The sequence below is a fragment of the Malaclemys terrapin genome, chromosome 10 (genome assembly GCF_027887155.1).
Source record: "Malaclemys terrapin pileata isolate rMalTer1 chromosome 10, rMalTer1.hap1, whole genome shotgun sequence".
Lineage (NCBI taxonomy): Eukaryota > Metazoa > Chordata > Testudines > Emydidae > Malaclemys > Malaclemys terrapin.
This window is the reverse complement of record NC_071514.1, coordinates 32,017,986-32,033,612: the sequence shown is the minus strand read 5'-3', so window position 1 is coordinate 32,033,612 and position 15,627 is coordinate 32,017,986. Positions and strand designations below refer to the sequence as shown.

At 41.9% G+C, this 15,627-nt stretch overlaps 1 protein-coding gene across 2 annotated transcripts in view; it reads left to right on the top strand.

Moving 5' to 3' along the window:
- The window catches only part of ANXA2 (annexin A2), a 47,908-nt gene that overhangs the window by 30,607 nt on the left and 1,674 nt on the right, over nucleotides 1-15,627 (top strand). The window contains exons 5-12 of one of the 2 annotated variants that reach the window (XM_054041763.1): nucleotides 2,683-2,796; nucleotides 7,053-7,143; nucleotides 9,271-9,350; nucleotides 9,746-9,805; nucleotides 10,523-10,616; nucleotides 11,379-11,474; nucleotides 12,456-12,514; nucleotides 14,355-14,477. In XM_054041763.1, the coding sequence (XP_053897738.1) occupies nucleotides 2,683-2,796; nucleotides 7,053-7,143; nucleotides 9,271-9,350; nucleotides 9,746-9,805; nucleotides 10,523-10,616; nucleotides 11,379-11,474; nucleotides 12,456-12,514; nucleotides 14,355-14,477 (717 nt within the window). Of the gene's footprint in view, nucleotides 1-2,682; nucleotides 2,797-7,052; nucleotides 7,144-9,270; nucleotides 9,351-9,745; nucleotides 9,806-10,522; nucleotides 10,617-11,378; nucleotides 11,475-12,455; nucleotides 12,515-14,354; nucleotides 14,616-15,627 lie in introns of those variants that run through there. The other variant, XM_054041762.1, reaches the window with a different exon arrangement.

Below are 15,627 nucleotides of genomic sequence, written 5' to 3'. Positions count from 1 at the left end.
CCATGCATGAAAACTCAAACCCTGTTTGGACCCTCTTTCTCTTGGGGACCAGCATCCCTTACCCATGTAGCTGCTAAATCCTCCCTTTCCAGATGTGTTATGGGAGTTATCCAAAGCTGCCTAGGGCCTTGTCTGTGTATGTCTTTGCACGGAGCTCTGCAGCCCCTTCCCATTGTAACCCTATAGGGAATCCGTTCGCCAACTGTTATTTGGGATTGTGCTGCCATATTCTAATAATTTTGGAAAATTTTGCTGGTTGTAAGTGTGAGATTTAATAATGAGCAGCTTGGCAAGTGTTCGCTTCCTGTTGTTTCCCTTTGGGTTCACTTCTAGCAGTGGCATAGAATGGCAGGAAGGATCCCCTGCTGGATATGTGGGAATTATGCTGCTGCTAGCAGATCTTACCACTGTCTCCCTACAATTCCATCGCTGCAATTAGAAATAAGGGTGCAGACAGAGTAATTTCCAGCCCTTCCATTAGCATTTTATCCCAAACCAGGGCTGTACTAATCTACCTTTGGCTCAAGTGAACGAACACTTGTCCTGTTCTCCTAAAGGATCGATGATGAACAGCTAGCTGGAGATCTCTCAAAGACAGACCCCAGACCCGTAAACTCACTTCAGCTGGCACCTACAGTGTGCATAACACACGGCTTTTGCTGGAAAAGAGACTTTCTGGTTTCACAGCAGATTCTCATGGTCAGCTGAAAGCTCTGTTTTCCTGAGCCCAACTGGTCAGGAAATGCCAGTAGCATTGAGTGAAGCTCCCTGAGCTAAGGGATCACTTACTGTAAGCAGCATAGAACATTATTGATACTTCTCACTACATCCGGTTAGGGAGCTTCACATATGATAGACTTAGTCCCCAGCACTTCATATACCTAGCCGTGGTGCTCGCAACCACTTCTTCTGGTAATGATGGCGTATGCAGGTTGATGGCATCGTTGCACTTGGCTCACCGCTTTGAAGCTCTGTGTAAAATGGCTGGAAGATGTTTAGATGCACTCCTTTTGAGAGAAGAGCTATAAAATGAAATATTAATGCACTTAACTGTGGTCCCCATAGGAGTGTTGATGTGCACTTCACGTGTCAGTGTTACCCTGAAATCGTGCCTGGTTTGTTGCTTCCAACACTGAAGCAGAAATTTGCTTAAAGGTAACAAAGGGTATGTGTACATGGTGCAGCAAAGCAAACTGGAGGGGTGTTTTCTAGCTGCCCTGTATTAACACCTGCTGGTGTGCTCTAATAGGTGCTCGTTTGTGTCAACATAATCCTGTTTGGAACAGGATTCCCAACTAGGTGCCTTTTAGAGTGCACCAGGAGTGTCTACATGGGGAAATTCGAGCATTCTACAAATCACGCCCTTCTAGTGTGCTTTGCCAGTGCCATGTAGACAAGCCCAAAGTTGGAAAGCCAAGGGAAGAGGAAAGAAATTAACACTCCCAAACTCATTTGAATTAAACTGTTTTTTCTAATCCCATTGCATTGGGTTGTATGCTTTTTAACTTTTACGCTGAAATGCAAAGATTAGACGTCACACAAAGTTAACTGGAATCGATCATACTCTACTGGAATGGATTAGAGAGGAGTGCATTGTCTGCACTGTGTAATCTGAAGTGAAAGAGCTGTTTTCATGCACACAACGGACTAATGCACCTCAAGTATGGCTAGTGGAGTTAAACATGTGTCAGACTGAAGGAGAAAATAATCCAAAAGACTCCTGTTGATTATTTCTTTCATTGGTCACCTTGCAGTGCGTAGGACTGCTGGCCTGTGTCTCCCCCAGCCCAAGACAGATTAACACTACCCCCAAGTCTGTTCAGCCCCAGGCTTAGTCTTCAACCATAAAACTCACAAATTTACACCAAAACAAAGCAGTTTGCCTGACCAAAGCAGGTGGCAGGGTGCTAGAGCCCTCACCTCTTACATTGTGCCCCAACTTGCTTTGTGTAGCTCTCGCCCTCTCAAGGGAGCCACTTACTAGCTTTTATAGTCACTTGATCAGTCTCAACTAGGAGTCACAGGGGAGGCTGGGCCCAGTTTGCAGAAAAGGGTGTTTTGAGTGATTGGTGTAATGGATTCCTTTGTGAGCCAAGCCAACAGATGTGGAAGTGAGCTGAAGTGTTTTGGCTCTTTGACTGTCTGAGCTGAGTGGCCTTTCTTTTGTTTCCTTTTTACCAAAACTTGTTCATATGAGACATCTAACAGCTGCAATGAACCCAACTGTGTCCTTTTGAGAACTCCAAATTAGGGAGTCAAAGACTGACTGACTTTGGGTCCAAAACTGATAAGGATTTGGTGTTTCTTAACTGCATGGCAGTGCAACTAATCTGTGACATTAAAATAAGACCTGAAAATGATAAGATAATGTAAACTCTAAGCTGTAGCTCCCTGAGTTTCATCACATCCTAGGAAATGGACACATCTGCCTCTATTTATTATTCTCTCTAGCAGTGCGGGTTGATGCAGATTGGTGATAATTATCTTTAAAGAGGTGAAGGAAACTCCGCTTGCCCCATTTTTCCTCTCTAGACTTCACTGAAGAAAGACCCTGTCTTCTGTTTCCTTGTCCACTTTCCAGGAAAAGCAGTAACAATCTTGGAGATTCACAATCACTGAAGACAGAATTGTCTGGAGGTAAAAAATGAGCTTTAATCATATTCTCCTTTTATTTTTTTAAAGGAACTTGCTGCAGCACTGAAGTCAGCTCTCTCAGGTCACCTGGAGGCAGTGATTTTGGGCCTGTTGAAGACACCGGCTCAGTATGATGCTTCTGAACTGAAAGCTGCCATGAAGGTAAATGAGCATTGAAATTAAAGTTGCTCCAAGTAAGTCTGTCATCCTCCTTTGGAATTGCTACCTAAGGCCATGATTTTAAAAAATGGCCACATATTTTTAAGTGCTACAGTTTTCAGGTGTCCAACGTAAGGCACCCAAAATCAGTATCCACTAGTTAAATTCTTGGGCCAGGTGAGATTTTTCATCTAAATGTTTCACTTATTTTTTAAAAATAACTTTGAAGAATGAACATGAAGCTAAGGACATAATTGATCAGCTGCTTTGAATGGGCACCTGTACAAGAGCTTTTGGAAAGCAAACTACTTTCCCGATTGCATTTCTGCATTTTTTTTTAAAGTGTTTACAGTATTAAAACAAAATAGAGAAGTTGTTAGTGAGAGCCAAAAACTCCTGTGATAGAACATAAATCATTTCCAATTACTGGGTCACATCACTGGTTGTGAGAGTCTCTCTCCTACATAGTCCTTTACCTCCATAGAATCTGAACACAAGGACACACAAGTCATATTTCTTATGCACCCCTAGGAGCATCTGAAAGGATGGCTTTGAAAACTGACTCTAACTTTGTGCACATGCAAAAAAAATGTGAACACCTACCAGTGCCAGGATTTGCTTTTAAAATCCTACAAGAAAACTCATGTTTTGGCTTTCGTATTTCTAAATGTCACTTAAATTTTTGTATGCAATGTAGTTGTAGCCATTTAGGCCCCAGGATATTAGAGAGACAAGGTGAGTGAGATAATATGTTTTATTGAACAACTTCTGGTGGTGAAAGAGACAAGCTTTCGAGCTACACAGAGCTCTTCTTCAGGTTTGGGAAAGGAACTCCCAGCATCACAGCAAAATGCAAGATGGTGCAGATTGTTTAGCATAAGAAGTTAGAACCTATTGCGAGCATAGGCGCCGACTTTACCTGGCACCGGTGGGTGCTCTCGCCTCCATTCCAACCCCTTCCCCAAATCCCCGGGCACGCCTCCTCCCCCTCCCTCCCCCCCCGGCGCACCGCATTTGCCCTCCTCCCCAGCAAGCCTGGGAGGGAGTGGGGAGAAGCGGAGCAGTGGCGCACTCGGGAGCAGGCAAAGGCAGAGCAGAGGTGAGCTGGGGGGCCGCAGAGAGCACCAATTTTTTCCCTGTTGGTGCTCCAGCGCCTATGATTGCGAGGGACCATTCAAGGTAGAGTGGCCCGTTACCTTGCTGGGAGTTCATTTCCTAGACCCGAAGAAGAGCTCTGTGTGGCTCGAAAGCTTGTCTCTCTCAACAACAGAAGTTGTTCCAGCAAAAGATATTATCTCACCCACCTTCTCACTTAAATTTTTGATATTCTTGGTTAGGTAAATTTGGGGTTTTTAAATTTTTTTTCACTAATTTAAAAAAAAAATTGTGAACAATTTATATTAAAGTTGGAAGCAAGAGACTGAACTAATTAACAGACATCCTCGTTCATAGAAAAATGTCAGGTACAGGTAATAACAAAACCATTTAATAAATCGGAGTCAAAAGTTGGTTCTTTTGGACAATCAAATGCTGCCCTCTGCTGGCTGAAATAGATACGGTCTGTATTTTATTCCACATTATCTATAGACGCTTGGTTTTCATTCTGTCTTCTGATTATTTATATGTCTGTAATTATGGACAGTCACTGTCCCAGTACTGCATTTGTAACCAGAAGATCAGGCTGCAAAGCTCTCACCAGAACCACTGCTTGTGGCATTGTGCAGTTGTTATACTTTCAGTTGAGTACTTGTGTCCTCTTCATACGCTCATAGGTCCAGCTCTTCCATTGATCCAAAGCTTGATATCCTGAGCCTGCTGTTAGAGTTTTCAGCGGTGGTTGTTAAATGCTGCCATTCATGAATGAGCTTTAATTTGGCTTGACTCGTTAGTTTTTTTTTTTTTTATTTGAAGCTTGCTTAATAAGCCAAATCCAAGGAGAATCTTAGATGAGAAAAGAAGAAATCCCCACAAAATTTATTAATAAAAAATCATAAAATCCCCCATAATGACTAGCACAGAGAAAAATTACCACAAAAGAAGAGAGGGTGAGAGCAATTTTTGGTATTAATCCTCAGATTGGACCAAAAATCACTCAGTTATTTCTGTATTGGGGTCTTGGAGACCCCTCGTATGTCAAAATTGGGAAGAAAAACAAACACACACATGGGATGCATTTAAAACAGACACTGTTGTAACCAGTGAACTATGAACAAGTTAAAACTCTCCTAGATTCAGCAGCACCACTGCACAGTGCTTGTGTTGGGGGCGAAGTGTCCCCATGATCAAATGCATTCTAAAATAAACCACATACTATACAGGTGTCAGAGTCTAACTGACTCCATGTTTAGACAATAAAAATAGATAGCAACAGTAACAATATAAAAGCCACAGACACATTGAAGAGGCATTAATGACCTAATACTTTGAACAAATAGGTGACATGTTCTGAACATACAAAGTTTCTACCCTTTGCACATTTTGCTGTGCTTTTCTGTCTCGTTCTCTGGAACAGATGCACCTCTCATGCTGTCGGGAGTGGCTCATGACTGTGTACTCCTATCTCGGGGCAGATGACCCAAACTGATGGTGTGTTCTATAAATAGATTTCACCAAGCCATTAACAAATGTGAGCTTCTTTAGTGACTTCTGGTTTTCTATAGCCAAAAACCAAAACCAAAAACTCCAAACAGGTAGGGTGATAAAAACCAGTGTGGAAAGCTTGATCTCATCCTACTTTGAGAATACCTAATGTATGAAGAGGCACAGGTTTGGCATGGGAAATTTGTGTTTACATTTTGTATGCATTGTGGTCAGATATACTCTAATACATTAGAAGGGCTATAAACAGTCTTGGTCTAATATATCCAAAGGAGGTTGTTTACCCTCGGATATCACAATCTTATAAACAAGGAGCACCAATAAATTGCCATGCGCAGGGCCAAATGTTCAATTCTGGCTTTAAATTAGCCTTAAAATGCAAGTGCAACTCTTTTTGTATGGATGAAATCCATGTTTGCCCATGTAAACAGGCATGTACATGCACAGATCAGGCAGATAGGCCTCAAACTCATTTATTTGTGCTGGCACATGCAGGTTTTGGGTGGTTTTTTTTGTTTGTTTGTTTGTTTGTTTGTTTTAACCCATAAATAGGATGCAAGCAAAAATTAAGATGATTTGTTAAGCTGGCTGAAGATTTGCCCCACAAAGCCTCCTGGAGTTTCAGCATTAAGGGTACTTTTTCTAAAGATCTTGAGTGTTTGAAACTGGGGGGGGAAAGTCCTGTTAATATGTATAGCCTGTTTTATTCCAGAAAAAGACTAATGTTGAGAATTAGTTTGTGGTAACTACAGTATTATCACAATTCCATTTCCCCCCCCGCCACACACACACCTCCCAAAAAAAGAGTGTTTATATGAACATCAATATATTTGAAAGCAAAACAAAAATATACTAAGTATTTTTGTTATTAATCTTTACTCCTTCCCCAGACATTTATTAGAACAAACCTAGTGAGGAGATTTTCCTGTTTCTGTTGCGTGAGCCTTTTTGTAAATTGTTTGGTATTAGATTCTTCTTGTTTTTTCTATTATTAAAGAAGCGCTTACAGAATGGTGGGTTTCTTCATAATTTACTCCGTTTTTTAGATGTAAAATAATGCAATGTGAGACGTCTCTTCCTGGGGTTTTCACCGTAGATAGATGACCTTTGACTCTTCTGCGTGGCTCAGGCTAGAGTATACCCCGACTCAGAAAAGACAGTAAGAGGATCAAAAGCATGCCACCTAAGTAATGGAAGCAGTTAGAGGCAAAAAGGCATCGTGTAAAATTGTGGAAGTCCTATCCTAACGAGGATAATAGGAAGGTGCACAAACTCCAGCAGGTTCAGTGTAAAAAATATAATAAGGCAGGGCAAGAAAGAATTTGAGAAGCAACTTGCTAAAGATGCAGAAACTAATGGTAAGAATTATTTTAAGTTCATCAGAAGCAGGAAGTCACTAGATGACCAAGATGTTAAAGGAGCACTCTAGAAAGACAAGGCCATTGCGGAGAAGTAGACAAGGTTTTAGAACACATTGCTAAATTAAATGATAAGACCTCACCAAGACCAGATGGCATTCACCCCAGAGATTTGAAGGAACTCGAATACAAAATTGAAGAGCTACTAATTGTAGTATGTAGCCTATTGCTAAAACCAGTCTCTGTACCATTCTAGCAGTCTGCTCATTTTTAGTGTCAAATGAAAACTTACCTGTGTTTCAGGGTTTGGGGACTGATGAAGATACTCTCATTGAGATCATCTGCTCCAGGACAAACCAGGAGCTTTGTGAAATTAACAAAGTCTACAGGGAAAGTAAGTATGTATTAGTGTTTTCAACACAGTGAACTTTCGTTTTCTCCTTTTGGATGAGTGATGGGGAAAATTTGGAAAACTTTTAACCATTGGCTTTCCTGGGGATTCTCATTATCCCTGGTGTTTTGGTCAAATACAACGGGCAAATTTCAGAGTAGCAGCCGTGTTAGTCTGTATCCGCAAAAAGAACAGGAGTACTTGTGGCACCTTAGAGACTAACAAATTTATTAGAGCATAAGCTTTCGTGCACGAAAGCTTATGCTCTAATAAATTTGTTAGTCTCTAAGGTGCCACAAGTACTCCTGTTCTTCTTACAACGGGCAAAGGTATTTATGCTGGCATAACTGATGAAGTTTTCAGTGTAGTTGAACATGACCTAGACAAGCTGCCTACCATAAATACTGTATCTAAGACCTTATGATTTATGGACCCACACATGTCAATGGAGCCCAGGATTTCACCCACTGCCTGCCCTTTCTAATAACCAACTATGCACAAATTAAGGCGCCATGATGGCTAGCTGGAATTATGGCTTCCAAATGTTTTCACTTACCTTCTTTACCTTGAAATTAACTTGAATTCCAGAAGCATTTTCCATGGAGGAAGAAATTTGTCTTTCAAGGATTGGTGCCTTGGAATTAACTGCAGACCTTGTAGTAAACAAGTATCCACCAATCATTTCTCTCATGTGAAAACAGCCGCAATAATCTGTTTTCTACTTTTATTGTAAGGAAGACAGTCAGAGTAAGTGAGAGCAAAATCTTACTCATAGATTCTGTCCGTGTTGAGCAGCTGAATTCCGTCAGGTCCATGGAGCACGTGTACCCCACCTATCCTCCAGAGCTGGCCCAGCCCTGCTTCCCCCACCTATGCACCCTCCAGATCCGCTTCGCCCAGACTTGCCTTGGGGCTGCCACCCCCAGCAGCCTGTTGGTTCTCGTCTCACTTCTTCGATCTCTGCACTTTCACAGCTGTAACTCACCCAATAGCCAGGCTCCTCCATACCTCACACCACACGCCCTGACTGGGAGCCCCTGGCAAGCCGCATGGGGCGGGCTTCCATCTCTTGTCCAATGTGCACCCCCGGCATCTCTCCCTGCCTCCCCACCAGGCGGCAGCAGGAGCCTCTGCACCTTAAAGCCAAATCATCTGCAAAGCCAAGCCAATTGCAATGGACCCCTGTCTGTCTGTCTCGATGGCTAGTAACCACTGTGCCAGCACAGCAGAACTTCGCCCCTGCCGCACACAGGCACCTCCTCAGCCCAAGGGCTGCACACACCTGGCTTGGCCCAAACTCTCTTCTCTCCTGCTCCTGTTTCAGTGCATCCAGATGTGCTTCATCAGCTGCATTGAGATTTGGCTTTTCTCTCTGTCTCTCTGTGCTCTGCAGTGATGCAGGCAGATGTTTCCTTTCAGTTGTTCACACATTTGTACTCCAGTATTCTATGATCTGCAAGGAATGGCTGATAAATAGCAGAGACAACAGCCCCTGGCTTCCCCCACTCCACTGTCCCTTGCATCTGCCAGGCTTTTGAACTCCTGAAGTGCTTTGTAACGAGAGGCTGCCTCCTCACTAGCCCTCCCATGGCCTGTTATGTTCGTTTAGATGGGATATGGGGGCCCAAAGATGTTGACCAAAGCGAGGGAAAGTAGTAGCCTTATAGCAATGCAGAAAATTGCTACTCTAATAAGAAATAAAATGTTTTAGTGCCAGGCCAGAAACACAGACAGCACTCCTGTATTTAAGCATAGGTATTTAAACTATGGTTATTTTGCATAAAATTGTCTCTTAGCTGCAAGCAGTCTAAAAAAATCGGTGATTGATTATCTGAATCTGCTGTAATAAAACACTCAAGAGCCTAGGTGTGATGTGGTTGTGTTTAAATAATAAGTGCTTGCAAAACAAGCCTGGATGGCAGAGCCTTGCCTACACCAGGGATCCCACCAGTGCTACCCTTGGTACAACCTGTTGCTGTGTTTTAATAGACTAGCCGGTTATTCGTATATGTCTTCCCAATACAGTATCTAAAGTAACTTGCAGCTATCATCCCTCCAGTTGACCTTGATGAGGTATGGAGTAATGTTTGTGGGTCAGCAGTAAATAGAAAAGTATTTGCTGTGTTCTAGTGTACAAGACAGAACTGGAAAAGGACATTGTGTCTGACACCTCTGGTGACTTCCGCAAGCTGATGGTTTCCCTGGCAAAGGTAAGATATTCCGAGTCGGTATGTGTTTTTCTCTGTCTAGTTTTCCTTATTCCGTCATGTTTCTCAGTCCACTCACCAGCTGTGGCAGGTCACGTACATTGATTGTGACTAGCTGTATCAGAAATCCAACTACCTGACTGATAGCTAGTTTGGATTCATGTGCATCGTCCCTGCATAACTGACCATTTGAAAGAATGTGATGCAGATGTTGAATGACAATGCAATTTGACGAGAAAGTAACTAACATAACTGTGCTTTGTAATGGAGATGGAGCATGTTGTAATGCTCATTTGGCAAATGTTGGCTAACATGAACCAAGAGAAAAAATGTAGATAGCAGCTTGCACTGTTTCAATTCCGATACATTTGCTAAATGTTTGTTTTTCTTGTTTAAAGGGTAAAAGGTCTGAGGACACTTCTGTGATTGATTATGAGCTGATTGACATAGATGCTAGGGTAAGTGCTGGTGATGAGTGGTAACTGAACTCCCCAAAGTGTACTATCTTTTAAAATAAATCTTGCAAAACTCTGAATAGACAATATAAAAATGTTGTTTACTTTTTCACATAGAGAGAGGTGCATATATTCCCTAGCATGTTATGGACATAATATTGGTTTCAGCATGCACCACTTATGATTGTGAGAGCTCAGCCATTTCCATGTAGGGGTTCCCTTTCCCACCGACACCCATACACAGCTGTCTTATTGCTTCCACGGATACCTTGACAAAAAGAGACTTCCTAGTGGAGTTTCATAATAGGGCGGTGGTCCCTGCTGAGATTCAAAAATGATGGTGTCCAGATGATTCCAAGAGAGAATCTGGAGAAATCTTTCTTTTAATGAATTTCATTTGACAATTTTATGTAAATGTCCCATTCACCAGTCACCATTAAACCCAGGACCTGACTGTTCTTTGGGAGATCAAGAGTAACTTCACTGATGTCAATGGAATTATAGTAATGTAACATCTTTGTTAGTTGAGAATCAGGTCTGTAAGTCCTTTACTTCTGTATGCATTCCCCTAAGTGGTTAGGTTAAGTATGTGTCTACACTTAACCTCCCCCTCTGATTTGGCTCTAGTAGGACTTGTTTTCTGAGATATCCTATAGCTTTGCAGTGGCTCCTTCATTTTATCCCTGGTGGCTAAAATAGCACTTTTTATTCTAACCACAGGACCTCTACGATGCTGGTGTGAAGAGGAAGGGAACTGATGTTCCTAAGTGGATTAATATTATGACTGAAAGGAGCATTCCCCACCTCCAGAAAGGTACTGTTGAAAGAAAAAAAAATTCCATAGCAGGGAGTTAGAAGGAGATGGTCATTGCTTGGTTGCAATAATGATTTAATCAAGCGTAAGAATCCAGAAAACAGGAAGATGTTTGTGAAAAGTTTATCTGCTGACCATGACTATTTGAAAAGAAATACATTTGTATCTCTAGAGTAAATACATTAATGTTCCTATTCGAACATGCATACACACCCAGCAGCAGATCTTAAAAGCTACACTTTTAAAATTGGTCTCTAAATTCACTCCTGCAATCTTGCACAAAGGCCTACATTTAGGCACACAATTGCCGTATGTAAAGCTTATGTCAGTGGATCTCAAGAGTGGCCTCTGGTGTTTACATAACAACCGTCCAGGAAACTCCTTTGAGAGGTTCTTTTATTTCTGAGGGCCTAAATTCCACAGTGTGAAGTAGATGGAGATTGGACCAATATCTATCTGATGGACGGTCTGTCACAGTGATTTTTCATATATCCTAGTGAGAAAACCAAGCTAATACATGGTGATATTTTCCTAAATCATTGATTAATTGAGAACTTCCTGAAATGTATCTGCTCATTCACGGATATGAAAATGAGGTAGCGTAGTATCTAGATATTGGTGGTCAAACTTCTTACTGTCCCCTGGCCCCTCTCTAGTTGCACTGTGCAGTTTTTTGTGCACACAATCTTTCTGCCCCCCTGAATTTTTGTGTACAACTCAGGTACACGTCTGTTCTTTTAATTGTTTTCTTCCTTATTATAGTGTTTGAGAGGTACAAGAGCTACAGCCCTTATGATATGTTGGAGAGCATCAAGAAGGAGGTCAAGGGAGACCTGGAAGTTGCCTTCATTAATCTTGGTAAGTAAACCGTCGTTAAGGTTATTAAGAATGGCTTTCAGTGAAACATTTCCAAGGCTCTCGCAATCTACTTGCTGAGATGAGGCAGAACCCAACTATTTAAAGTAAATGAGCTGGTGTTAGTTCATCTCCAGTTTATAATCTTCAGTGGAGACTGAATTGTTCCTTCAGCTCTTTGTAAAAAGGGGGTATTATAGCTCCAATCTGATGCATTAAATATTTGCTTGGGGTTTGTTCTTTGGAAACCTGGAGGGTTGAAAAAGATTGGAGAGAGTGGGTGGCTGGAAGGGGGGATGTGTTGCGGTGAAGCCAGTCCATGGATTTTGAAGACTAGAAAATGGAGGTTGATTTAGGACTGTATTCTGTGAAATGGACAGGAATGTAGGGGTGAATGTGAGGTTTGGATTGTGGAATGAGTTTGAGGTGGTGGCATTTTGGTGGAGGGAAGTTATGGCAGTGGGATATTTGTTTTGGATACACTGAGTTGATCGAAATTATGGTAGAGCCCAGGCTCTTGTTTAAGACAAGAAATGAAGAAAAGCCAAAACCATGAAGAGGAAATCTATTTGGGTGTCATCTACATTAACATTTTCAGAGAGAATGTGACCAGAATGTGTTAGACAAGTAGAATATGGGTCAAAGACTGAATCCTGGGGGGACACCACAGTGAGATGTGATAGCAGTTTGAGGAGAGAAAGTACTTTATTTGATTTTAGGGAGCTGGGGTTACATTGCAAACCTTCCTTGGTACAGTTACTTAAACATATTAACTTCTAGGTAACAAATGTTTCAGACACAAATCATTTGTCTCTGGGGTTTTGTTGGTTGGTTTGTTTTTTTGGGAGTGGGAAGCCATATCTTTTTGAAAACCCTCTCCTAGTTCAACTATCAGATCTATAAAGGAGGAGTCTAAGCCATTTTAGTTTGCAGATCTGAGTGTCTGCAGTATGTTTAACCAATAATATGTTCTTCACTTTGCAGTCCAGTGTATTCAGAACAAGCAGTTGTATTTTGCTGACCGATTGTACGACTCCATGAAGGTAGGGTGGACTAAAGAAGGCCTTGTTTCTTAGTACTGAATTTTTTTGCTCCTCTTCATAGTCTAACTACATTTTAATCTTTAGTCTCCATGATGTCTATGATTGTTTAGATGGCACTGGAATGCCTACTGATGGCATCATGGCTGGCCTTCTTCAAAAGAATGCTTTAAGAATTATATTCATAGAGAAATTAATCTAATGCATCTTGTCCATTCATATCCGCAGATATATTCAATTCAAAAAATAATAGACTAATGGCACCTGCTTGCAAAAATAGAACACAGAGAATTCTAACAGTAAGAACCCACAACAAATGTTATTTCAAATCTGCTATTGTCATCAAAGTGTAGAGCAGTGGTGAACATCAGTTAGTTTTTCCACACCCATCTCTCATGTGCATGTTTTCCTTTAGGCCAGGAATGTATACCTTGATGAAATATTAGTGTTCATTTTTTCCAGAATAAACTTAGTCTGGAGTTTCTGGGTTAAGCAGCAATTAATGTAAAGGAAAGTGACAAAAGCTAGAGTTACTTAAGTAAGCTGGGAGTGCAGATGAACAGATAGAACAAAGCTTGACACTCAAATTAAGTACAAGCTGTAGCCCAGTCCGATTCCCATTGAAGTGAATGAGAAATGTATCTGGCCCATAAGTAGGTAGGAGTCAGAAGAGACACCATGCACAGAATACATAGCAAGAGAAAGTGAGCATAGGAATGGAGTAATGAAACTTTGGAAAGTACATGACTACAACCCAGCGGTTACCAGAATTCTGGGATGTGAAAATGCAGGCAGTGAACACAAGTCACAAGAAATTGTTTTAGAGCGCCATTACATGTTAGATCACCTTTGTGTCCTGGTTCGGTCACCATACTGTAGAGAAGGTGCCCAAGGAAGAAACAAGATTGATTAAAAGAGGAGGAGATTATTTTATGTAAGAAGGCTATAAAAACTCTGTTATCTAGAGAGAGAATTGTTAAGCAAGTATGAGTGAAACTTTCCAGATGCCAAGAAATTACTGACAAGCCTCTTTGAACTGATGGTTAAACCTTAGGACTCTCAGACCCATGTGCTTTAAATTGGTTCAATGGAACATTGTCAAGTGGTTAGGATTCAGATTGACTCAGCTGTAACTTAAAATTGTTATAATGTTTGGGGGGATGCCCTTTGGAGACTAAATATTTTTTAAATTGCTGCACTGAAATACAATCACTGTCATCATTTTGGGGAGGTGACATTGAAGTAGAGTGCTTTTGCAAGTTCTAGAGTAACAGTTAATTAGCCTTCACTGAACAAAGAAACTGTGAATTAAACACACACCCACACCCCAGAAATAAAACCCTATTAAAACAAAGCGCTAAATTGCATGCACTATTCTCCCCATGGGGAGAGAATGAGAGACCACATGGGACAACTGTTAGCCATATGGTATAATGCATTACTGGAAAGTGCTTAGATAAGGTGATGAGGGTGGTGTAAGAAACTATAGACTAGAGTGAATAGGGAGCAAAGCCAGTACCCTGCTACGGTACAAGTTCCTGCAGCAGCTCTTGGTGTCCCAATGCTGGTGTCTAAAGATGTACATGTACTGCTTCTGCTGTAATGGAAAATGCACAATAATATATTGGCCAAATGGAGGAAAATTAGTATTGTTTGGAAAATAAGCTTGATCCTCAGGTTTTTAGGAGGGCGTTGTGAATGCAGAAAGAAGTAATTGATTGTGACCTTTTCCTGCAGCAATGTACAGCTTATCGGTAGATTCTCTCCCTCCTTACAAGACACTGGTTCTCTTTTGTTTTTTCACTTCACCATGCTACAGCTCTCAATGTAAATCTGTTTTTAGGGCAAAGGAACCCGTGATAAGATCCTGATCAGAATTATGGTCTCCCGCTCAGAGGTTGATATGCTGAAAATTAAGAGTGAATTCAAGAGGAAATATGGAAAATCCCTCTATTATTTCATCCAGGTAAATCACAAGGCTCCTTGTTATAATCAGTGTATGGGATTTTCAGAAGCACTCCGCATTCGTCTAATTGCACCCACTGAAGTCAGTGGGAATTTTATCACTGGCTTCAGTGGGAGCAGTTAGAGCAATGCCGAGCACTTCTGAAAATCCCACCCTTAGCTTTTAGCTGCTGTACACTCGGAGAGTCTAGCCAGCAAAATTATATGCAGATTTTAGGCTGTGTATGCTGACTGTGCACCAGTCTGTGGGAAAATGTCCACATCCGTGGGGAAAAGCTGGGTCTTCCCAGAAAGCCAAACAGAGAAAAAAATAGCCACAGACAGGCTTGCTCTGGAACTGCCCAAGGTGAAGAAGTCATGTAAATTCCTGCCTGATTCCAGGCTGTGCTGTCTGTGGAAGTTACCGTAGGCCTAGAGCTAGAGTAACCGCTGTCGGTGGCCCATGAGGAGTGGGGGAAGATAAGTCTCTAGCCATTTTTTTCCTTCATAAATATTAGATGGAGAACCGGGGACTTTGTTTCCCTGGTTACTGGCTCACAGCAGCAGCGGCTCGTGCCTCTGATCACCAGACATGTTATGGACACACGCGCGCGCACACACACACACACACACGTGTCACCATGTTATGGACACACACACACACACATGTCACCATGTAGGAGTCTCAACTTCCTTCCCCCACCCAATATTTGTGAGTGGTGTTTGGCAATGGGGTGAATTTAAATCAGAATCCTGAGTCCAACAAGCCCATTCTTTTACCCTCAACGGAATTCTGAAACAAGATGTCAGTTCTGGGTGAAGTGGCCCCTTCTGAGATGACTTCTGCTACGCACCCCCCCCCCCCCCCATGCCACTCCTATTAGTGCACTCTCCTACAGCATTCTCTGAGACTCTGGCCCTGGGAGTTATGCTGGTGGCAGCATAAAGCTGAAATAAGTATGTGGGTGCTGGTTTCCAAAAGGGGAAGTACCCTCTTAGAGTAGCCAATGGTGGTCCCAGTTGTGGAGCCGCCACAGAGACAGTTTGGGGCCAGATAGTCCTTTACATTTTGTTGTTCAGTGCCCATCCACTTTTCACTACAGGGTGGGCAGCGATGTGGCTGACTACATCTTATGTTCTTGGTTCATACACAGGGGGAGTTTCCCTATCCC